Below are 25,544 nucleotides of genomic sequence, written 5' to 3'. Positions count from 1 at the left end.
CTACAAAGCTCGACTTGTCGCAAAAGGTTTTTGGCAAGTTCAAGGGATTGACTATGATGAGACCTTCTCACCTGTAGCGATGCTTAAGTCTGTCTGAATCATGTTAGCAATTGCCACATTTTATGATTATGAAATTTGGCAGATGGATGTCAAAACTACATTCCTGAATGGATTTCTAGAAGAAGAGTTGTATATGATGCAACCAAAAGGTTTTGTCGATCCAAAGGGAGCTAACAAAGTGTGCAAGCTCCAGCGATCCATTTATGGACTGGTGCAAGCCTCTCGGAGTTGGAATAAACGCTTTGATAGTGTGATCAAAGCATTTGGTTTTATACAGACTTTTGGAGAAGCCTGTATTTACAAGAAAGTGAGTGGGAGCTCTGTAGCATTTCTGATATTATATGTGGATGACATATTACTAATTGGAAATGATATAGAATTTCTGGATAGCATAAAGGGATACTTGAATAAGATTTTTTCAATGAAAGACCTCGGTGAAGCTGCTTACATATTAGGCATTAAGATCTATAGAGATATATCAAGACGCTTAATTGGACTTTCACAAAGCACATACCTTGACAAAGTTTTGAAGAAGTTCAAAATGGATCAAGCAAAGAAAGGGTTCTTGCCTGTGTTACAAGGTGTGAAGTTGAGTAAGACTCAATGCCCGACCACTGCAGAAGATAGAGAGAAAATGAAAGATGTTCCCTATGCTTCAGCCATAGGCTCTATCATGTATGCAATGCTGTGTACCAGACCTAATGTGTGCCTTGCTATAAGTCTAGCAGGGAGGTACCAAAGTGATCCAGGAGTGGATCACTGGACAGCGGTCAAGAACATCCTGAAATACCTCAAAAGGACTAAGGATATGTTTCTCATTTATGGAGGTGACAAAGAGCTCATCGTAAAAGGTTACGTTGATGCAAGCTTTGACACTGATCCGGACGATTCTAAATCGCAAACTGGATACGTGTTTACATTAAACGGTGGAGCTGTCAGTTGGTGCAGTTCTAAACAAAGCGTTGTAGCGGGATCTACATGTGAAGCGGAGTACATAGCTGCTTCGGAAGCAGCAAATGAGGGAGTCTGGATGAAGGAGTTCATATCCGATCTAGGTTTCATACCTAGTGCATCGGGTCCAATGAAAATCTTTTGTGACAATACTGGTGCAATTGCCTTGGCAAAGGAATCCAGATTTCACAAGAGAACCAAGCACATCAAGAGATGCTTCAATTCCATCCGGGATCTAGTCCAAGTGGGAGACATAGAGATTTGCAAGATACATACAGATCTAAATGTTGTAGACCCGTTGACTAAGCCTCTTCCACGAGCAAAACATGATCAGCACCAAGGCTCCATGGGTGTTAGAATCATTACTGTGTAATCTAGATTATTGACTCTAGTGCAAGTGGGAGACTGAAGGAAATATGCCCTACAGGCAATAATAAAGTTATTATTTATTTCCTTATATCATGATAAATGTTTATTATTCATGCTAGAATTGTATTAACCGGAAACATAATACATGTGTGAATACATAGACAAACAGAGTGTCACTAGTATGCCTCTACTTGACTAGCTCGTTAATCAAAGATGGTTATGTTTCCTAACCATGAACAAAGAGTTGTTATTTGATTAACGGGATCAAATCATTAGGTGAATGATCTGATTGACATGACCCATTCCATTAGCTTAGCACCCGATCGTTTAGTATGTTGCTATTGCTTTCTTCATGACTTATACATGTTCCTATGACTATGAGATTATGCAACTCCCGTTTGCCGGAGGAACACTTTGTGTGCTACCAAACGTCACAACGTAAATGGGTGATTATAAAGGTACTCTACAGGTGTTTCCAAAGGTACATGTTGGGTTGGCGTATTTCGAGATTAGGATTTGTCACTCCGATTGTCGGAGAGGTATCTCTGGGCCCTCTCGGTAATGCACATCACATAAGCCTTGCAAGCATTGCAACTAATGAGTTATTTGCGATATGATGTATTACGGAACGAGTAAAGAGACTTGCCGGTAACGAGATTGAACTAGGTATTGAGATACCGACGATCGAATCTCGGGCAAGTAACATACCGATGACAAAGGGAACAACGTATGTTGTTATGCGGTCTGACCGATAAAGATCTTCGTAGAATATGTAGGAGCCAATATGAGCATCCAGGTTCCGCTATTGGTTATTGACCGGAGACGTGTCTCGGTCATGTCTACATTGTTCTCGAACCCGTAGGGTTCGCACGCTTAAGGTTTCGATGACAGTTATATTATGAGTTTATGAGTTTTGATGTACCGAAGTTAGTTCGGAGTCCCTGATGTGATCACGGACATGACATGGAGTCTCGAAATGGTCGAGACATAAAGATTGATATATTGGACGGCTATATTCGGACACCGGAAGTGTTCTGGGTGATCTAGGAGAAAACCGGAGAGCCGGAGGGTTACCGGAACCCCCCGGGAGAAGTAATGGGCCATATGGGCCTTAGTGGAGAGAGAGAGGGGCAACCAAAGGTGGGTCGCGCGCCTCCTCCCCCCCTGGTCCGAATTGGACTAGGAGAGGGGGGGGCGGCGCCCCCCTTTCCTTCTCCCTCCCCACTTCTTTCCCCCTCCTAGTAGGAGTCCTACTCCTACTAGGAGGAGGACTCCTCCTTGGCGCGCCATAGAGGCCGGCCGGCCTCCTCCCCTTGATCCTTTATATACGGGGGCAAGGGGGCACCCCTTGATACACAAGTTGATCCAGGTGATCATATTCTTAGCCGTGTGCGGTGCCCCCTTCCAACATAGTCCTCGATAATATTGTAGCGGTGCTTAGGCGAAGCCCTGCGACGGTAGTACATCAAGATCGTCACCATGCCATCGTGCTGACGGAACTCTTCCCCGACACTTTGCTGGATCGGAGTCCGGGGATCGTCATCGAGCTGAACGTGTGCTAGAACTCGAAGGTGCCATAGTTTTGGTGCTTGATCGGTCGGGCCGTGGAGACGTACGACTACATCAACCAAACGCTTCCGTTGTCGATCTACAAGGGTACGTAGATCACACTCTCCCCCTCTCATTGCTATGCACCACCATGATCTTGCGTGTGCGTAGGAAAATTTTGAAATTACTACGTTCCCCAACAGATAGTATGCCTATTATTCTTGGTAGACCCTTTTTGAATAGTGTAGGGGCTGTTATTGATCGCAACAAAGGCAATGTCACTTTTCATGTTAATGGTAATGAGCATACGGTACACTTTCCAAGGAAACAACCTCAAGTCCACAGTATCAATTCTATTGAAAAAATTCCAACAGTTACTATTGGAGGTTTTGAATTTCCTCTTCCTACTGTCAAGAAGAAATATGACATTTCTTATTGTTGGGGACGTGCATATCCCCGTTGAGGTAACTTAGTGTTATTCGAAAATTCTCCGGTTTCATGTTATTCGAAAAGAGTTTGTTAACAAGACTTGATCAACCTTGTTAGTGGAATCCTTTTGATGAGCATGAGATGGATGAAGTTAGAAAGCACAACTCTCTATACCCTCTTTTTACTTTCTGTTATTTAGATTAAATAAAGCAAAAATAGTATTTCATGTCTATTTCCTGAATTATCCCTGCAATAAAAAATACCCCGAAAATAAAAGTTCTCCAAATGTCCAAAAAATTTAATATGATTTTTTCTAGAATATTTAAGAATTATTGGCACTGAGAACACACCAGGGGGACCCACCATGTGCCCACGAGGGTGGAGGGCGTGCCCACCCCCCTGGGGTGCGCCCCCTACCTCGTGGACCCCATGTGGGCCCCTCCACTTATTCTTGCACCCACACACTTCGTCTTCCTCCAGAAAAAAAATCCTCCACCAGCTCAAACCCGTGTTCTAGCCCATCTTGCTGCCATTTTCGATCTCCTAGCTCAAAGCTCCATTCACAAAACTACTTTGGGGGATTGTTCTTCGGTATGTGACTCCTCCAATGGCCCAATTAGTTTTTGTTCTAGTGCTTTATTTATTTCAAATTTTTGCTACTTAGGTGACCCTGTTCTTGAGCTTTCATGTCAAATTTATGTGGTCAAAAGTAGTTTTATTGCATGATATGGCCTCTAGGCACTTGTAGGAGTAGTTGCTATCGATCTTGTTGAGTTTGGTTCACCTTTATTTTGAGTTACTAAAAAATTCAGAAATTTTTCAGAGGAAGAAATATGTTTAGTAAAATGTACAAAGGTGGTTCCTCAAGAAAGCAGGCACCTAGGCTCGCTATACGTGAGCCGGACTATGAACTACCGAGGGAAGCTCAAGTGGGGCCTTGCGAATGGCCGTAGAAGAGTTTATGATCCGTGCAGGCATCAAGGAAGAATTTGATGCATATGTGCATAATGCTGATCTTGAGGGCTTCGTGTCAGATAAGTGCCAGCAATACCGCTACTTAACTGATTCATTTGTGAGAATGTTTAAATTTACATCCTCGCACAATTCTCACATTGTTTTATTTGATCTTTATGATAAATCATATACCATGGACCTAGAAGATTTTAATACTGCTTGTAAACTCCCGCACTGGGGCAATGTTAGTGAACCTCGCAAATCTGAATATAAATACTTTCTTGCTAGTATTGTTGTGGGGGAATCTAGGGAAATCACACAAGCTACCACAGGGAGCATTCATTTTCCTTCCATACATTATTTTGCTCTCTTCATGGGTAGATGCATTAACGGTAAAGATGAGGCTTGTCACATGGGCGTTCCAGATCTTAGTGTCCTCAAGAGTGCTGTATTAGGTGATAAACAATATAACTTGAGGGCTATTGTTGCACGTAGGTTGCATCTTAATAGTTTAAGTGGAGACTTGTTTGGTGGAATTTATGCAACTCGTGTAGCTAATTTTCTTGAGATACCACATGAGAATGATATGGAATTGCCTCCTTCTTATCTAGATTATAATGCTATGGTTCGTCATCAGTTTGTTGAGAGGAATGAACAGTTCCTCTAGTACCGACTAATCTTTGATAGACGGCACACCGTCCATGTTGCTCTCCCTGCTCCTGCTTTCTTTGACTTTTAGACAAAAGGGAGATATGTTATAACCAGGGAGGAGGCGAACGAGTACAAGAGGAGGACGGAGGCAGCTCACCTCCAAGCTGCAGCCCGTGAGGCAATAGCCGCTGCATCACAGTACGACCCCAGCTATAACTTTGGATATCCACCAGGCCAGCCGTGGGCATAGACCAACTTAGGCCAAAAGCCTAAGCTTGGGGGAGTACGTATCTCTCACCGACATTACATTCATGTTCACACACTCATGCCAGTTGTCGGTGCTCATACTTTTACATTGTACTATCCATGCTAGTTTAATTTCTTTTTAAGCTTTCTTCTTGTATGTTTGAAAAACCATAATAAAAAACAAAAAATTAGTTGTAGCTTTTAGCTAGTTTACTTTCCATGCTTGTAGTAGTAGTAATTAAAAAGAAAACCCAAAAAGATTTATCGTTCTTATTTTGCTTGTTGGGAGCTTTCCCGTGTAAATAGTTTTATTTCTTTTCTTCGGGGGTCGAGAGGAGAAGACCATGATGAAATTGTTGAGTGACTCTCATATGCATTATTGTTGATTTAACCAAGAAGCCCATATTACCTTGTCTTCTACTGTGTATTAAATGCTTGTAGATTCCAGCTTAGTCCAATGCACGTGCACTATTATTATTATCCACACTGTTTGGTCATGCAAGTGAAAGCTAATAATGACGATATATGATGGACTGATTGAGATGAGAAAGCTGGTATGAACTCGACCTATCTTGTTTTTGTAAATATGATTAGTTCATCGTTCCTGATTCAGCCTATTATGAATGAAACATGTTTGCAATGACAATTAGAGATTATAGTTTCTCATGCCATGCTTAATTAGCTAGGAGTTTATAATGGTTTACCTTGCGTGCCAACATGATATTAAAATGGTTTTGATGTGGTATGATAGGGTGATATCCTCCTTTGAACGATTCGAGTGGCTTGACTTGGCACATGTTCACGCATGTAGTTGAAACAAAATCAACATAGCCTCCACGATATTTATGTTCATGGTGAATTATATCCTACTCATGATTGCATTCAGTGTTGATTAATTTTAATGCATGTTCATGACTATTGTCACTCTCTAGCTGGTCGCTTCCCAGTCTCTTTCTAGTCTTCACTTGTACTAAGCGGGAATACTGCTTGTGCATCCACTTCCATAAACCCCAAAAGTTATTTCATATGAGTCCACCATACCTTCTTATATGCGGTATCTACCTGCCGTTCCAAGTAATTTGTATGTGCCAAACTCTAAACCTTCAAATGAAATTCTGCTTTGTATGCTCGAATAGCTCATGTATCAACTAGGGTTGTTTATATCTTCCATGCTAGGCGGGTTATTCTCAAGAGGAGTGGACTCCGCTCCTCACTCACGAGAAAGTGGTTGGTATCCGGGATGCGCAGTCCCATGCTTAAATTAAAATAATTGCAAACAAAACTCCCCAAGGATTGTTGTTAGTTAGAGGCATCTGTTGTTTCGGACAAGCCATGGATTGATGTTTGTTGGTGGTAGGGGGTATAAACTTTACCATTCTATTTGGGAACCGCCTATAATGTGTGTAGCATGGAAGATATCGACATCTCTCGGTTGTTATGTTGACAATGAAAGTATACCACTCAAAATATTATTCATCTCTATTTCAAAATCGAGCTCTGGCACCTCTACAAATCCCCGCTTCCCTCTGAGAATGGCCTATCTATTTACTTTTATGTTGAGTCATCACCCTGTTATTAGAAAGCACCAGTTGGAGAGCATCGCTGTCATTTGCATGTATTACCATTAGTTTACATTGAGTATGAATGTGACTGGATCTCTTTTACCATGAATTACAATGTTTAGTCAGTCCTTGATCTTCAGAGGTGCTCTGCATTTATGTTTTGCGGTCTCGGAAAGGGCTAGCGAGATACCATCTTGTTATATCATATTATGATTGTTTTGAGAAAGTGTTGTCATCCGAGATTTATTATTATTGCTCGCTAGTTGATTATGCCATTGATATGAGTAAACATGAGACCAAAATGTTATTGTGAATATGGTTAGTTCATAATCTTTGATGAAAACTCGAATGTTGGCTTTACATATGTATCAAAGTGCTAGTGATCGACTAGAGGGGGTGAATAGGCGAACATTAGTCCCTCAACCAGGTTTGTCGTCAATACTCCAAAACCAACCAGGGGAGGCACTAGATGCACTTACAATTTACAACAACAAGATCAAACAGAGTTTGTAAAAGTTTTTCTTTATCACTTTCAGTTTGTCAACTGAATTGTTTGAGCACAAGCAAAGGTTTAATCTTGGGGGAGTTGATATGTCTCCATCGTATCTACTTTTCCAAACACTTTTGACCTTGTTTTGGACTCTAAATTGCATGATTTGAATGGAACTAACCCGGACTGACGTTGTTTTCAGCAGAATTGCCATGGTGTTATTTTTATGCAGAAATAAAAGTTCTCAGAATGACCTGAAACTTCACGGAGAATATTTTTGGAATATATAAAAAATACTGGAGAAAGAATCTACGTTAGGGGGGCCACACCCTGTCCACGAGGGTGGGGGCGCGCCCACCCCCCTAGGGCGCGCCCCTGCCTCGTGGGCCCCCTGATGCTCCACTGACCTCAACTTCAACTCTACATATTCACGTCCGGGGAGAAAAAATCAGAGAGAAGGATTCATCGTGTTTTACGATACAGAGCCGCCGCCAAGCCCTAATCTCTCTCGGGAGGGCTGATCTGGAGTCCGTTCGGGGCTCCGGAGAGGGGAATCCATCGCCATCGTCATCATCAACCTTCCTCCATCACCAATTTCATGATGCTCACCGCCGTGCGTGAGTAATTCCATCGTAGGCTTGCTGTACGGTGATGGGTTGGATGAGATTTATCATGTAATCGAGTTAGTTTTGTTAGGGTTTGATCCCTAGTATCCATTATGTTCTGAGATTGATGTTGCTACGACTTTGCTATGCTTAATGCTTGTCACTAGGGCCCGAGTGCCATGATTTCATATCTGAACCTATTATGTTTCCATGAATATATGTGATTTCTTGATCCTATTTTGCAAGTCAATAGTCACCTACTATGTGTTATGATCCGGTAAACCCGAAGTGACAATAATCGGGACGACTCCCGGTGACGACCGTAGTTTGAGGAGTTCGTGTATTCACTAAGTGTTAATGCTTTGGTCCGGTACTCTATTAAAAGGAGGTCGTAATATCCCTTAGTTTCCAATAGGACCCCGCTGCCACGGGAGGGTACGACAAATTATTTCATGCAAGTTATTTTCCATAAGCACATATGACTATATTCGGAATACATGCCTACATTACATTGATGAACTGGAGCTAGTTCTGTGTCACCCTATGTTATAACTGTTGCTTGAGGAATCACATCCGACATAATTATCCATCACTGATCCAATGCCTACGAGCTTTTCACATATTGATCTTTGCTTAGTTACTTTTCCGTTGCCACTGTTACAATCACTACAAAACCAATACCGTTACTTTTGCCACCGTTACCGCTACTTACATATTATTTTGCTACTAAATACTTTGCTACAGATATTAAGTCTTTCAGGTGCGGTTGAATTGACAACTCAACTGTTAATACTTGAGAATATTCTTTGGCTCCCCTTGTGTCGAATCAATAAATTTGGGTTGAATACTCTACCCTCGAAAACTGTTGCGATCCTGGGTTATCAAATGACGTGGATGACCACTGTAACCAGGGAAATTCGAACCAAAATATTTGACGTCCAAACTCAATACACGCGGGTTAAGCTACCTGAATCGTTTGTGATGTTAACATATCGTACACAGTTCTGAATAAGGGACCGTGTCTGATGACACTTTGCACGCCAGTTTTTTCGCTAAAGAGATTCCCAATTTTCGGCTTTCGCGAAAATTCTACCTCCCCGCCCCTCCCCCTTACCAAAAGCCGCATTTCCCCTGTTTCCGCCTTCCTTTCCAAGTTGAAACATTCGCTCCTTGCTTGCAGCGCCGCCTCCTCGTTGGCGACCCTCCTTCACGCTGCTCGACCTCGCCTATCTAGGCAGTAATCCACACCCGACCCCCATTCTCTTCCTCCTTCCACATCCCACATGCCCCGACCGCCGGCGCGAGCGTGACACCTTCCACCCAAATCACCGACCCATCCACCAAATAAGTGTCGCCCTAAGCCATGGTGCACGCAGTATAGCTAGGATCTCAAGGAGCATTTGGCAGCGGAGAAGCAAATCACGGTCGCACACGCGGATGAGGTCGCGAGGCCACCATTGACGCCTCACGCGCCGACGCTGCGACGCGGTTGGCTGCTTTAAATGAAAGTTCACCGTGTTTTCTCGAGGCCACCATCGGCGCCTTCAACGAATATTACGAGGTGTTTTCTCAGTGTGCACGTGCTTACCTCATCTCGAGAGCCAGTAGGTTGGTGCCCTGCGCGCCTCAGGCAACTCACCACTACAACGAGGGCACCCATGATGCGGAGGCCTCGTCGTCTTCCATGCCCAAGGAGCCAATCATCATCGATATCTTCGACAATGAGGAGTAGCTTGTCTTATTAGCTCACTATAAGGACCCATGTTCAATTTGCTAGCTATTGCCTTTCCTTAACAAATTATAGTGAATCGTGCTATCTACTTTTACCATGCAATCTTCTGCTATAGTGTATATGTTCTATATGTCGTGCAATGTGGTGTTCAGTTAACTGCTTGGTTCAATTTTGCAAATGTGATGTTTAATTCTTCAGGGTGTAATATTTCCAAGTTGTTAAACATGCTTGGTTTGGTTAACTGTCTGATCTTCTATTACGAGTATGTTATATTGTGCAATGTGGTGCTCAGTTAACATTTGGTTCATTTGTTGTGTTGTTTAGTTAACTTCTTGGTTCAATTTTGTAATGCGATGTTCAATTGTTGTGGGTGCATTCTGTTATTGTATACCATGTGAGAAATAAATCGAATTTGGTTGTACTAAATACATGAGAAAAAAATACAATTGCTATATTTCCATATTGTTAAGCATGCTTGGTTTGGTTAACTGTCTGATCTTCTATTATAAGTATGTTATATTGTGCAATGTGGTGCTCAGTTAACGTTTAGTTCATTTGTTGTGGTGTTTAGTTAACTGTTTTTTTTGATTCAATTCTGCAATGCGATGTTCAATTGTTGTGGGTGCATTCTGTTATTGCGTACCATGTGAGGAATAAGTTGAATTTGGCTGAAGTAAATACATGACAAAAAAATACAATTGCTATATTTCCAAGTTGTCAAGCATGTTTGGTTTGGTTAACTATCTGATTTTCTATTAGGAGTATATTATATTATGCAATGTGGTGCTCAGTTAATGTTTGGTTCATTTGTTGTGGTGTTTAACTAACTGCTTGGTTCAATTCTACACTGCGATGTCCAATTGTCGTGGTTAAAATTTTGTATTGTTGTGCATGTGAGGAATAAATCGGATTTGGCTGCACTTAATACATGAGAAACATATACAAGTGCTATATTTTCTAGTTCTTAGTCATGCTTGGTTTGGATAAATGGGATTTCCATGTGGCTTGAATTAATTACTTAACCTGATGACTAACTACCTTACATGTGTTGCAGGGAAACAATGGAAAGCACTGAGGTTTACAATCGAGATTAGCACGTGCATGGTCCGTTGTCTAATAGCACATTATTGCGCAATTGTAGGATTCATTCTAATATTTAGATTTTTAACAATTTGGTCTTGCACATGTAGGTCCTGCTGTCAGAGGTTTTGACCCACTGTTCGACCCTTTTTGCATATAGGAAAATGAGTTGTCCATGAATATCAGTCAAGTCAAGAAACTCAGAAAGATTGTTATGATAAAGAAATTAGCGACAAAAAACAAAAAATCTTTATCTGCACAATGAAGAAGACATCAGTTCACTACCGGATGGTACTAACTATTATACCTTGCTTTTTATTTCTTTGCCCCATTTCCAATATAGAGAAGATATTTACGCACATCCTTATTTTCAGGCCTTTACAAAGCAGTTCACCGATGATTACCTCTCAAACCACCTGTATGGTCAGGAGGCGGGGAAGGTATTCATACAACACCCACGGTTCAATATTGAAGTATTTCTGAAGAGGACGAAGGATGGACGGTCAATCATCCACATACACTGGCCTAAAATTACAAAGACCTTCAATATCAATGAAGGCTCAATATTCGTCTTCTGCTTCAGCAGTTTTTCAGATGAGATACATATGTCTATGTACCGTCTATGATGCTAATTTCGAAAGATTATAGATGTTGCATGTGAAACTTGGTACTGGTGTAGTTGTGTAATGGGGTAGCTGAGTGCTGAAGCTATATGATATTGTACTCTGATATATTTCAATTATGAAAATGAAATATATTTTTTGCTTAATATGAAATGTCAATTAGATTAATAAATGGATTATGTATAATCGAATAATTAGCTTGCTAATTGGGCTTTTCTATTGCAAACAGTTATTGAAAAAACACCGTGTGCGATGCATTCAATAACGCACACAGTTTTTAAGAATAAACCGTATTAGATTAATGAACAATCACACACGACATCCTCTTAAAAACTGTTTGCATTAGGCCACCTGGCGCAAACGTTTACCACGTAAAAACTGTGTGTGATGAACAACCCTTGACACACAGTTTCTTCTAGGCACCGTGTGTGATGAATTCAATAACGCAAACGATAAAATTGTTAATACAGTGTGCAATGAAAACGCTATCACAAACAATTTAACCGGAAAATTGTGTGTGATGTACCTGCGAACATAAACTTTTCCTTGGAGCGACTGTGTGGGATGTATATACGAACGGAAACGTTTAGCGATGGCTGACTTATGGGATATACTTACGACCAGAAATGATTTTCACCTGTATAATTGTATTTTTTTAAGCACTACTGTACGTATTTCTGTATTTGAGTGCTCGCCGGTCGCACATGACCTTATTTTGCCGAGCGTGTGTGCCAGGAGGGCATATCCCTGACGGTTTCTGGGTCGTGTGAGAAGGACCCCCTATCGCCCACACTCACTTTGCGACGGTTTCAAATGCCGTCGCGAAAGGGGTTAAAAACCGTTTGTTTAGCACCTCGCTGTACTAGTGTGTGACAGGGAGGTTGTTGTCTGGGTAGGCGTTGTCGACGACGACGAAGAAGGGGAGGAGCCTAACGCCCCCCTTGTAGCCCTGGCTGGACCCCTCGCGGGAGCCACTCTGATACATCGAGGTGTCGTGCCACCGTAGTCTCTCGCCGCACCAACGTTGCCATGTCATGTCGTCGTCGTGGAGGAGGTGCCTGTGCCACCATTGCCTTGTCGCGTCGTCGTCGAGGAGGAGGAGAAGGGATGGGTGAAATGGGGACTGGAGTTTGCGGCGCGTGGGGTGAGAGGATAAGGCCCAGTTCTTTTGCCAGAATTTGGGGATTGTAACAGAATCCGACCCCTACCCAGCTTTTCCCGGAATCTTTGAGGTTTGAGCCCTATTTGTTTTACAATCCTATCTAGTTAGGGTCTAATTAGACAGAATTGTAAAATAAATGAGGCTCAAAAATTATGGGAGAAGCTGGATAGGGATCGGACTCTGAGAGAATCCCGAGATTTTGACAAAAGAACTGGGCCTAGACCTTGTCCATGGGCCAGGCCCGATGACCGGGCCAGGCCGGGCATGGGCCCGTCGTATTCGCGTGTTAACGAAGAGGCCCGGCCCGAGGTCCGGCGGGCTTTTAACGTGATGGGCCAGGCTTGGGCCTGGGTTTTTTGCATCAGGTTTTGGTAGGCCCGGCCCGACAAATGGGCAGATATAACTGGTCCTAAGCCTCCTGTGGTGTGAGGGTGTTCGCGGTAGAAAGCACACAGAGCGAACGATCCCTTTCGGCTGAAGTGTCGAGTAAAGTGCTTCAAGATTCATGCAAAAGGATGGAATGGTGGCTGGGCGTTCACTGGGACTTCCATGAGAATGTCAGCCGGATAATAAGATTTCCAAAAAGAAAGAAAAAAACTTACAAAACAAACCGAGCTCACCTACGTCACCGCTCTCCCCGTTTTCACTTTCGCACGCGTTTTCCCGTCCCCGAACCAAATTTCAAAAGGAAAGCCTTCGACCGCGCAGATCCCCTCTTCTTTCCATCCCTCTCCCGCGCACGCGCCGTCAAACCCTAGCTGGCTCGCTCCGTCCCTCCTCCTCTCATGGCGTCCCCGCGTGCGCCCGACTGGCCCCGTGGCCTCATCTTCGCCCCCGGCGACGCCGATCTCATAACAATCCACCTCCAGCGCAAGAGCTCCGGGTCCTCGCTCCCCGCCGCCGACGCCCGGTACATCCACAACGCGGACGTGTACGCGGCCGAGCCCGCCGCGCTCGTCACCGGCCTCCTCCCCGCCTCGGCGAGGAGCGACGGCGAGGGCAGGGAGTGGTACTTCTTCACCTCCGTGCGGGCCCAGAGCAGCCGGGACACCCGCAGGTGCCGCGCCGTCGCGGGTGGGGCCGGCACCTGGCATTCGGAGAAGGCGCGGTGCGTCGTGCTCGACGGGGGCGGCGCCGTCGTCGGGTACCGCCAATCCTTCACCTACGAGCCCAAGAACGGCTGGCTGATGCTCGAGTTCAGCCAACAAGAACCCCGCCGCGGCGAGGCCATGCCCGTCCTCTGCAAAATCTACCAGAAGCGTCGTGCCGGCCGGTCCGCCTCGAAGACGATTTCGTCTGGGTCGTCGTCGATGTCGGGATCCAAGAGGAAGGCGGCGGCCGCGAACGAGCGCTCCGTCGAGGGTTCCTCGGCCCGCGTGAGGCGATGCCTGCAGTTCCGTCTGCCTCCTGCCGCACCAAATCCGCCCGCACTTGTTGCTACATCGGAGATTCAAGAAGCATACTTGCTTTCAGCCCAGCGGCCGCAGGCAGAGCACGAACCAGAGGAGCCTCAAGAACCACCGGTACGCATAGCACACATAGCCACACCGCTGATTCCCAGCTTCTCCATGGCCGCCGACCACGCCCTGACCTTGGACCGCACCGCCTTCCTCCGCCCCGCCCAAGATTGGCCCATGCCAGGGAATTCGGACCTGAGCGACACGTCGACGGTACTACTGGGCAATTATGGCTTCGTCTCACCAGCCACCTCCGAGCTGAGCTGCTACAATGCCACGACACCCTTGAGAGATAACACCGGCGCTTGGGCCTTCCAGCTGTCCGCCCTGACCTCCTCCTATGACACCACCTTCCTCCTCCCTGGCCAAGATTGGGCCACACCAGAGTCGTCACAAGTCAGTGAGGCATCGACGCTGGACAGCTACGGCTGCTTCTCGCCCGACCACGCCACATCCAGGCCCACCACACAGCCGATCAGCAATGGCACCGGCTATTGTTGGTCTTTCCCGCAGCACAGCGAGCTATCGGCGATTTTTGGCGCCTGATTGAATGCTTTGATACGCTTCCACGCTAGGCTGAGAGGAGTGTGGGTCTGCCTCCTTTAGTTTGTAGGGATTTTTTTGCCATACTCGATTGTTCTTGGTAGACTTTTTCAGCAGCAACCCTGCTTTCTGTTGGAACCGAGGCTTGGTTCAGTTAACCGACATCTTAGCGGTCCTCCGGCGATGTAACTGGGATGCACACAACACACGTAGCTGTGGATCCTTCGTTGTGCACTCTTCCTATAGCCGTGGTTTAGTACAAGAGTTTATTTTGTGGGCCTCCAATTGATTTAGTTTTTTAGATTATTATGCTTTTGTTGCTACTGCACACACACTGAATAATTCAGAAATGGAGCGCTTCTTGTTTACCTGGCCCACACAGCGTTATAAGGTGAAGAACTTTTTAAGCAAGGGGCCTCGTAGTCTCCTATTCATATGTTTTTGGGGGCGATGATTCTTAAATCTTAATGTGGTCTATCCTTCATTATGAACTGACAAACAAAGCAGCACATCAAGCGATTTGCATGATTTCACCCAGTTGGTTAATCTGGGTAGAACAATGGTTTTCCTTCCGCGTATCTGAAAATGAAAGAGTTCAGTGCTCTAAGTGATACTTACATACTCCCTCCATCCGGAAAAGCTGGTCCCAAGCTTGTCCCTCAAATGGATGATGCTAGATACATCCACTTGAGGGACAAGCTTTTTCGGACGGAGGGAGTATATAATTACTAGAGCCCCAATATAATTAGTCATACTTCGAGGTATATGATATGAGCAGAGCCTGGATATAATTATATTTTTTTTGTCTATCAATAGCAGTTCATTATATTTTGGTTTGAATTAGCAATACCTGTACCTTCAATGATGTTTTAATTTGTTACTCTACTTAGCTATTACTGTTATTGACACAACAAAGTCATGCCATCAATAGTCACTCTTTTTGCAGATTCAGAAACAATGTAGAGCTTACTGAAGTAAAACAAAGTATATGTTATTAGCTGTCATAATGTTCACGTCAAAGTTGTCTTGTTTCATACCACTGACCGCACCTTTGGTCGCGACGCGTCAAAATAAGCCTTCTTCGTTTTTGGTCTAATCGGCTTTGGTTCATTTCTTCTAGTTGTCATTTGTGCAGGCATTGAGCTTTCCAAGGAGGAACAAAGCCTTAGATGATGCACTGTTTGGTTTCTGCATCAAACAGTTCTCCCCCTCCATTATGACATCATAATGAACTTTTTTGTTTATTTCTGTGATTCATGCGCCTTCATTTGTTCTTGTGTGCTTTTTTGTGAGGCAGGAATGCAGTCCGTGAAATACTTGAAAAGAAATTTCAGCCACTTCTGAGGACTCCTCACTAGTGAACATAGTTTTTGTTCTATATATCCTCTGCACCCTGCCCCACCCTCTACATTTCGTACTAGCTAGATGCAAAAATGCATTAAATTTTTTTCCTGGTAGCTACGGGGCGTGTTATCTTTCTCTGCGATGTTTTCTCTTTAAAGCGTCTATTTATTTTGTAGGCTAAAAAGAACAAAGTAGATGGTGTGGGCAGGGATGCTTTTAGCAGATTTTCAGATTAGTACTCCTCGCAAGTGCTGAAAAACCTGACTCCATACCAGAGCGCTGTTATTGGTTCAGGTTTGGATAACTCCTTGTGTATGGGAAGCATGAAATTTCGTCAGAGTTTGCCAGATGGGTGGCTGACCAGAAGATGCACATGCTGCAAACACCCAAGCAGGGTTGTTCCTACCTTAGTCCGCAGTTACGAAGATGCCGAATTCCTTGATGCCTTGATCAAATTATCCCCTTTGAGCACATAAATCTGTCTTGGTCATCACACGGGTCTTGTCATTCACTTTGTTTTCTGACCTTTTGTTGCTAATAATAAAGAGTCGTTCTTGCTTGTTTCCTGTTGTTGCGTATCTTTTGTTACTACGCCCTCTTAAAAAAATCTTGATCTCAAAGCAATTTTTGAAGGGTATTTTTGTACTTGCATTGTGATGGATCTGTTAAAAAGGTAAAAATTTGTCTGATTTCGTGCAAAATAAAATCTGCATGTGTTCCAAAATATCTAAATTAGAGTGTGCAATTTGGTCTAGAAATTATCTGATTTGCTATATAAAGAAGAATCAATGTTTGGAATATGAAATCTGGTCCACAAATACATTGTACACTAGTTAGTACATTGTCAGGAAGAGCAATGAGCTCTAGATTGATACAACATTTGAAGGGTTGAGTGTGCTTCGTTGTCCCGTCGGTGCTGCTGTGCTTTTAATTATTTTTTTTGTTATTTGGTTTGGCATGTGGAGAAGATGGTGTGTTTTATTTTTATAATTTGGTGTTTTGGTGGGCTTTTTTGTGTTTTCTTCAAACTTCTATGTGGAAGTTTACTGTGCCGGTGGCGGCATGTTTATATTAGTGCTACAGTGCCACATTTGAAGCTTCTTATTTCTAGGCGGTGAGAGGATGTGCGGGATTGATGTGTTTCTTTAGGCTGGTTTGAGAACATGTTGTCCCACATAAAATCGTGAATCAAATTCAAAATTAAATACCTTAACTGAATGAAAGAGTCCCTTGAGAAATTGTTGACTCGGTAAAAATTGCGGGCCAAATCCAAATGTAAGGGCATCTCCTGCTGTTGGAGCCCCCCAGGACAATCTCCGGACCAAAACTAGCATGTCGTGGGGGGCAAAACGCGAGTCTGTTTTTCTAGCCGTTGATGCCCCCCCCCCCCAGACAATCGTCGGGCAAAAAGTGATTGGGTGGGTCAAGAGAAAGGACGAGTGGGGGAATAGGATTGGTTGTTGCTTCCAGCGGCACCCCAATAGCCCCCCAGTGCACGCTGGGTTTGTCCTGGGTTCGCCGGCGCCATTTTGAGGTCTTGGGAGGGGTTGGGGGGGGAGGGGCATGGCTGGGCCCTTTTTACATTGCCGGTGGAAAAAAGGGCTCGGGGGGGGGGGGGGCACTTGGGGCCGGCTGGAGATGCTCTAACACCTCAATTAAATGGGAGGACTCTAAAATTAGAGTGTATGGTGTATTAAAAATTAAACACCTTACTTGAATGGGAGTGCGACACACTGATAACACATGATAGATACCACTCATCTCCCTCGCGTCGCCCCCGTCCTGGCGACTCGGGGGCTCTCCAACCCTAGGCGCCGCTGCCGCCCTCTCCTTTTGCCCTCTTCGCGCCGCCGCCGGGTGACTCCACCGGGTGAAACCCACGTGGCAAACGACGGCGGCGGGGGGACTCTCCCCCGACTCCCCTTCCTTCGCGGGCGGCGGATCTAGGCGGCAGGCGGCGGTGTCCTGCAGCACTCTTGGCGCGATGGCAGGCCTCGGCGAGCGGTGGTGGGGCGCGGGGCACACGGCGGCGAGCCTCGGCAGGCGGTGGCGGCTGCGCGCGGGGCTGACTCCGGGGCGGTGGCGCGGGCATGGATCCATCGCGGATTTGATCCTGCGGGCGCGGTCTCGGCACCCCCTGCTCGGCTGGCGGGTCTGGGTGGGGGTTCTCCTTGCTGAGATCTGGCAGCGGGATCATCCAGATCCCGGCAAGGATGGCGGCGACCCGTGCACGAGAGATGGAGGTCTTCGATCAGATCTGGGTGAAAACCTGCTATTGGCTATTGCCAAGGCCGGCGATGGCGACGTTGTCTGCGTCGTTCCCTTCTTGAAGGCATCGCCGTGGAGACGTTCAAGGCCACTCTCTGCTACCTCCGGGGGAAACCCTAGATCAGTAGATCGGATGACGGCGACTCTCTTGTGTCGTTTCCCCCTGGGGGCGTCATTCTTGGAGGGACTAGAGGACGGCGACTTTGGTGGAGCGGTGCTTCATCTTACACATTGATGGTGGCGGATCTCGGCGGCGTGGCGCTGTGGAGACTCGGCGTCTGATGCGCAGAGATGGACTCGTGCAGGAGGAGGAAGCTGTCTGGCGTCATGGTGGCGTTGATGGCAGAGTGGCCTGACATAGTAGAAGCCTCAATATCTGCTCTGAAGACAGACTTGTGGAAGATGACGGCGACGACACATGTGAGTGCGTTAGACCGGTTTGTGCCCCAAACCCGGTATGTGGCTCGGCTGGGGCTTCCGCCTTTTGATGATAGGTTTAGGTGAGTGGTCTGGGTATTTGGCCAGCTAGCATCCCTTCATCATATGGATAGAAATAGTGGCATATGTTGCCAAGATGGCGGATTCAGGCATATTGTTGTAATACTTTGTAAGATCATCGAGAATAATTAATAAAGTGGTCGTATGCATCTCTCAGATACAGAGGCCGGGGGTCATCCTCCTTTTCTAAAAAAAACTTGAATGGGAGTGCTCCTTGAAACATTGTTGGCCAATTCAAAATTGGGAACCCAATAAATACCTACATCCCATAGGAATCCTTTTTCTCCCTTTTAAATATTCTTACTGCCTCTAAACGGATTAATGATAGACCGTTTCCTGATTTTGCATGCATGCGATGCGGTGGTTGTCCTTAATTCGCGAAGGTGGTTGATTTAACCACGCAAGGTCCTTTTCTTCTCTGATTCTTAGTTTCTCCGCGGTTGATTTGCGTGTGATTTATGTCCATACATGGTGGCATCTGTTATTTTCTGTATGCGCCGTTAATTTAAGTTTTCGGGTAAGTATGTACTTGCCGTTTGAATGGTTGTTTCTAGAGCGATCGGTTATGCTGTATAAATTGACGGTCGGTCGGACAACGAAGCCCTATTGCTACTGCTACGAGAGCCACTTTGTAGTCGTCGCTCGCCGGCCACGGGATTCATAGGCCATGCGCCTGGGCCGTGAGGTTGTGGTGGCTTCTATCTTTCACGTCGAGTACACCATTGAGGCAACAGAGATGACCACCAACCGGACGGAACTTCGCGGGTGCGTTCGCGGTGTGGTCGCCTGGTCGGCTGCAACGGTGGCGAGACGTCCGACGCCAACGTCACAATCAGGTTCCACGTCGGTGACCATGGGACAGCGAGACATTTAGCAGACCCTAGTCACACTGGCGCACACCTTCCCGGTCATCGCCCGATCCGGCAGTGGCGGAGCTAGCATTTGACATCAGGGTGGTTCATCTTTTAAAAAAAAAATTACAAAAAATATGACATGTGAATGTTCTAACTAGTTACCAATATCACATAAAAATAAATTAATATGATCTTACAAACACACTAAAAATCTCAGTTAAGTCTAAGTTTTGCATAAAGAAACATACCTAGTAGTAGTACATACTATATGGACCATAGTATATACCTTGAGAAGTTCTTGAGTTTGCTCTATGGTCACATTTGACATAGACACTGCTGGTTCTTGAGTTTGCTCTTCAATTACAACCGCCATACACACAAATTCTCCGGTTTGCTCTCCGGCCACATCTGACGTATTCCCCGCCTTCTTTTTCTTCCCTAACTTCATAGCTTTTCTCTGGAAAAGCGAAACAATGTCTACGTCCTGTTCATTCTTCAAAAATTCTGCAATAAAAATTAATTTGTATCAATAAATGTAACTGAGGCAGAAATTATGTGCAAAATTATGTGTGTGTTCATAGTGCAAAAAGCAAACCCTAGGTAAAAATTTGGGGGTTTTCGGTAACTTAAATTGGGTTGCACACTTGCTGCCGCCGAAGACTGGTTACTGAGCGGCAGCGGTGGCCAGCAGCTTTGCAGCGAGGCCGGAGGGCGGAGGCAGGGGCGGGGCGGTAGGGTTAGGCGGCCCGGGTAGGGGCGCCGTGGGGGAGCGACTGGAGCGGTGGATCCGGGGGCAGAGCCCGGGCGGGAAGGAGAGGCGGGATGGGCTCCGGCCGGCGACCGGCGAGGCCGCGAGGTCGGCAAGCCGGTCAAGCGAGGAACGGCGGCTGGGATGCTGTCCTGTCTCCTGTGCGAGATGTGGACAAGAGGAGGGCGTGACGAGACCAAGGCGTGACGGCGTTCGCTGGATCCGATCGGTAAGTGCTATTGGGCTGATTTTTTTCTGGACCAGTTAGAAATCCATAGGTATATAACCTGACCCAAAATATCAGGGTGGGCCGCGGCCCACCCTGGCCACCCTGTAGCTCCGCCCCTGCGATCCGGCATCACGCTTCCCGGTACCGGCCCCACCCAAGAGGTCGGCCTGGAAGCAAGCCCCCTTCCTCCTCCGGCCCAACGGCGCCTCACACTCTGACATGCCGTGGCCACCAACTATCCTGGATGTCGGCCACTGGCTCGACCTTGCTAAGAGCATCTCTAGTAGAATCGCAATATAATACCGTGACCCGTAATATAATCATCAAAATACAGGGCGGCATGAAAAATTCTACCCAAATAGACCCCGCAAATGCGTTCGATCCATAATTTTTTTCCGTGGCGCGGCGAAAGTTCCTCTTCAACCTTTAGATTCATCGGCGGGGTGGGTGGGTGGGGGGGGGGAGGCCAACCCAAGCTCGCCCCCTATCCGCAGCGAGATTTGACGCGAGGGAAATTTCCGCCATTTTTCGCCGCCATGGAAGCCTCCTAGCCGTCCCCCGTCACCGTGGAAGTTGCGCGCGCGCAATCCCCTCCGGCGGATCTCGTCGCCGGTTATGTCGCCCAAGGCACCACCGCGCCTGCCCACAAGCGCCAGGGCAACGTTGTCGTGCAGTGCAGCAATCCGGCGGGCCTCGCCGGAAAGGCACGCGCGCCGAGCGCCGCCGCCGCTGCGCGATCTACTCGGCCGTCGATGAAGAAGGTGAGCAAGGTTTCGGGCGTGAAGCACAAGAAGGTTCCTACGAAAAGGCCGGCACCTTCGTCCACTACCTCTGCCTCGGCGAGATGTTCCCCGACGATGACGTTCAACGGCGCTGCTTCCACCGCAGGCGAGGAGTTTGATGAAATGGCCAGAAGGTATGCATCTTCGATCCCTTGTACTTGCTTCGCTTTTCGCCATTGTGGTAGCCCATGACTTGATGCCACTTGCTGTAGCGGTGGTTTGAACAATGCCACTGCCGAGTTCGTGAACTTGTTAGACACCAACGCCGTCGACATCGATCAAGCCCCGTTCGCTGATTTCGATTACAATGAAATGGAGGATGGCGTGAATGATCAAGGTGGTGAAGATGAAGTGGAGAAGGTATATAAGGGGCGTATGAGCAAGCGCAAGCAAAAAAAACATGAGATTGAAGAACTACACGATCGTGGAAGATCAAATCTTGATCAAGGCTTGGAGTGCGGTGTATCTTGATGCTTACAAGGGTACATCTCAAACCTCCAAGAGGTTTTGGCAAAGAATCGAAGATCAATACTGCCGCATGATGGCGAAGCATCCCAATAGGACTCCATGGACCGTTCGGTCACTCCAAGGTCGTTGGGACGTGATCAAGCTGATTTGTAGCCCTTGGGCTACTTGCTTGGAACAAGTTCGCAATGCACCTCCAAGTGGAACCGTTGAATCCGACTATGTGAGTTCGTTTTCACATCCCAAGTTGTGCACATCATTTATAGCATACGAAGTGATTGCATCATTTGACTTTGTTTTAATTGTGTAGGACAAAATTGCTCAACAAAGTTACAAAGACATGGAAGCTTTCGAAGGCATTTTTTTAAACTAGAGCATTGTCGGGATATGCTCAAAGAGTACGACAAGTGGAAGTTGATTGACAAAGAATCCCCATCGAAAAGAGGTTCACTTATGAACATAGATGAAGATGAAGATAATGATGGCCCAAGAAATTTGAACAAGCCCGATGGTGACAAGAAGACAAAGGAGAAGATCAAGAGGGAACACGAAGCATCGAGCTTGAGGGACAAGATAGATGCCATGGTGCAATCAATGAGTTGATGTTAGCGAAGACATTGGAGACAAAGAAAGAGTTGGCCGAGAAGAAGGCACGAGAGAAGCAAGAGAAGTGACAATTGTTCAAGGATGAGGGGTTGCGCAAGGTGGCCATTGAGGAGAGAAGGGCACGTGCCGCTGAGAACAACGCCATGTCCAAGCTTCTTGCTGAAGAGAATAGGATCATGACATTGAACCGCAATGTCATGGATGACATCACCAAAGAATGGCATGATATGGCAAGGAGAGACATCTTGAAGAGGAGGATGCTTGCGTCGACCGGTGCGTGTTACAGTGCCGGCGATGTTTTCTCATCGGGATTTGGAACCAATGTTGCCGATGCATTCAGTGCGCCCCGCCGATGCTTTCGGTGCCGGAGTTGGAACAAGTGTCGGTTATGGATTCGGGGGCGGCGATGGCATCGATGGAGGTGGTGCGGAGTGAAGATCATGACAACGGATGAAAAACGACCAAGATGATGATGGGCGTGGTCATCGCTTTTGCATGAAGTCCTTTTACGTTTGTCGTACAAAACTATGCTTTTATTTGCATGCGAACTACATTTTATTGTTCGAATTTGAACTCATTTGTCGGAATCGCTGTCAAATTCGCTTATCAGGTGTTTTCAGTTTGCGGGTCGACACGGCAGCGGCCGAGCAGACCCCGCGTAGCCGACCTGTAAAAGAGCATATTCTGCGAATATCCTTTTTTACGGGTCCGTTTTACAGGGTATGACTCTACCGCCGCCTACAACGGTCTTCAAAATCGTTTTTCCACGAACTATAAACGCGTTTTGCGGATCGACATTATACAGGGTCTGCTAGAGATGTTCTAACGCGCCGCAGACTAGGAGCCCGCTCTCGGTCCTGATTCCCTCCTTCGACTTCCCCGAGCCTCCCTCGGATTGTGGCTCCGGGTCTGAACCCAATATAGTCATCATTGACCACTCCGACCAAGCGCCGGTCGCCGCCCTTGACCCGCTGTAGATCCGGCGTCGACGATTGATCTCCTGTTCCGCCCACGGGAAGATGGGGCAACTTCACCGCCACGTCGTCTTGTTGCTTTTCTTCTATGGTGACCCACAAGGACACAACCACTAGACACTGGCCGGGGTTGGCGAGACGGCTCGGAGGGTGGAGGCACTGGCACGCCATATAGCGGGGACGAAATCGGGACGGTCGGGTAAAGGTGCAAAGTGGAGCCTTTTTTTTTAGCTGCAACGTGGAGCATTTTGGTCTATGATGTGTCCTGGAGTACTGAGTTGGGGCCGGACAGGCCGAAGGATGACCCGCGTACGTTGAGGATGTTGCGAGTAGTGGCGGAGCGTGACAAGAAACCAAGAGGGTAATTTCAAAATAAAATTAAAATATGCATGAAAACAAGTGTGACTCGCAACATAAACTAAAACAAGGGCAACTCTGAACAGACGTAATGAAATCATTGGAGTACATCTTCTCGGAATCATCAGTTGCTACCAAAAATAAAAAAAATTCAAACATCATTGCTGCTTCTTTGAATAAGAAGATATCGAGCTAGCATGTGAATCAAGTTTCTTTAATTTATGCAAACAGCTTAACCCCATGGCAATCATTTACATGGCAACCAAAACGTGATTGAATGAGTTAATATAATGGTTTGAATCCAGTTTACATAGCAATCAAAATCTACACACCGTTAGAATTTTAATGAATCGGTTTACTATAACTGAATTAGAATATAAGTATATCATGATTGCTCCTTCAGTCCCTCCGCAATAGTTCACTCCCTAGCTCATCATAAATAAAAATAAATAAATTACAACAAGGTAATTTTAGATTTTATAATATGATTAAAGTAGACCCGGGGCTCATAGTTTTTACTAGAGATTTCTCTCTTGAACACATATCATACGGTGGGTGAACAAATTAATGTTGGGCAATTGATAGAAAAGCGCATCATTATGACGTATTCACAACAATGATCATGTATATATACATCATGTACGGGACAAGTAGACCGACTCATGCTTGCATCTATTACTATTGCTCCACCAATCGACTGCTATCCAACATGCATCTACGGTATTAAATTCATGAAAAAAATTAAAATAACGCCTTAAGCAAGATGACATGATGTAGGCAAAGTAAACCCACTCAATATGAATAAATCCCGTAGTTTTATCCTTAGTAGCAATAATACAATATGTGCCTCACTACCCTTTCTGTCACTGGGTGAGGACACCACAAGATTGAACCCACTACAAAACCACTAGTAGAAAACAGGGCTTTGGTTCGGCCAGAAAAGAGCATTAATTCCGGTTGCATTACGAACCAGGACTAATGTGAGCATTAGTCCCGGTTCGAGCGGCTAGGGCACCGTACAGGCATTAGTCTCAGTTCAAATGGGACATTTAGTCCCGATTGGTGCCACGAACCGAGACTAAAGGGTGCGATGCCCATTAGTACCGGTTCGTGGCACAAACCGGTACTAAAGGTTAGACCTTTAGTCCCGGTTCGAGCCACCAACCGGGACAAATGGGGTTGAGGCATTAGTACCGGTTCGTGGCACCAACCGGTACTAAATGTCCCATTTGAACCGAGACTAATGCCTGTACGGTGCCCTAGCCGCTCGAACCAGGACTAATGCTCACATTAGTCCTGGTCCGTAATGCAACCGGGATTAATGCTCTTTTCTGGCCGAACCAAAGCCCTGTTTTCTACTAGTGGTTTTGTAGTGGGTTCAATCTTGTGGTGTCCTCACCCGGTGACAGAAAGGGTAGTGAGGCACATATTGTATTATTGCTACTAAGGATAAAACTACGTGATTTATTCATATTGAATGGGTTTACTTTGCCTACATCATGTCATCTTGCTTAAGGCGTTATTTTAATTTTTTTTCATGAATTTAATACCGTAGATGCATGTTGGATAGCAGTCGATTGGTGGAGCAATAGTAATAGATGCAAGCATGAGTCGGTCTACTTGTCCCGTACATGATGCATATATACATGATCATTGTTGTGAATACGTCATAATGATGCGCTTTTCTATCAATTGCCTAACATTAATTTGTTCACCCACCGTATGATATGTGTTCAAGAGAGAAATCTCTAGTAAAAACTATGAGCCCCGGGTCTACTTTAATCATATTATAAAATCCACCTTTAGTACTGGTTGGTGCCACGAACCGATACTAATGATGCAATTTTCAAATTCTACCCCCCTTGTGTATCGCCTTTTCAGTTTTATAAAAAGCAAAAGAAAATGATAAAAACTTCAAAAGTTAAAATACTTCGAGATATAGTTATGTTACTACATC

General features: G+C 45.8%; 1 protein-coding gene across 1 annotated transcript; it reads left to right on the top strand.

The window, feature by feature from the left end:
* Positions 1–13,143: 13,143 nt before the first annotated feature.
* Positions 13,144–16,170, top strand: LOC125548228. The gene has a single exon (XM_048711887.1). It carries the CDS (start codon positions 13,248–13,250, stop codon positions 14,463–14,465), a length of 1,218 nt encoding a protein of 405 aa, XP_048567844.1. The 5' UTR covers positions 13,144–13,247; the 3' UTR covers positions 14,466–16,170.
* Positions 16,171–25,544: the final 9,374 nt, after the last annotated feature.

The sequence above is a fragment of the Triticum urartu genome, chromosome 3 (assembly GCF_003073215.2).
Source record: "Triticum urartu cultivar G1812 chromosome 3, Tu2.1, whole genome shotgun sequence".
NCBI lineage: Eukaryota > Viridiplantae > Streptophyta > Magnoliopsida > Poales > Poaceae > Triticum > Triticum urartu.
Note: the sequence above shows the minus strand (reverse complement) of the source record. Positions and strands in the feature narration are given on the sequence as shown.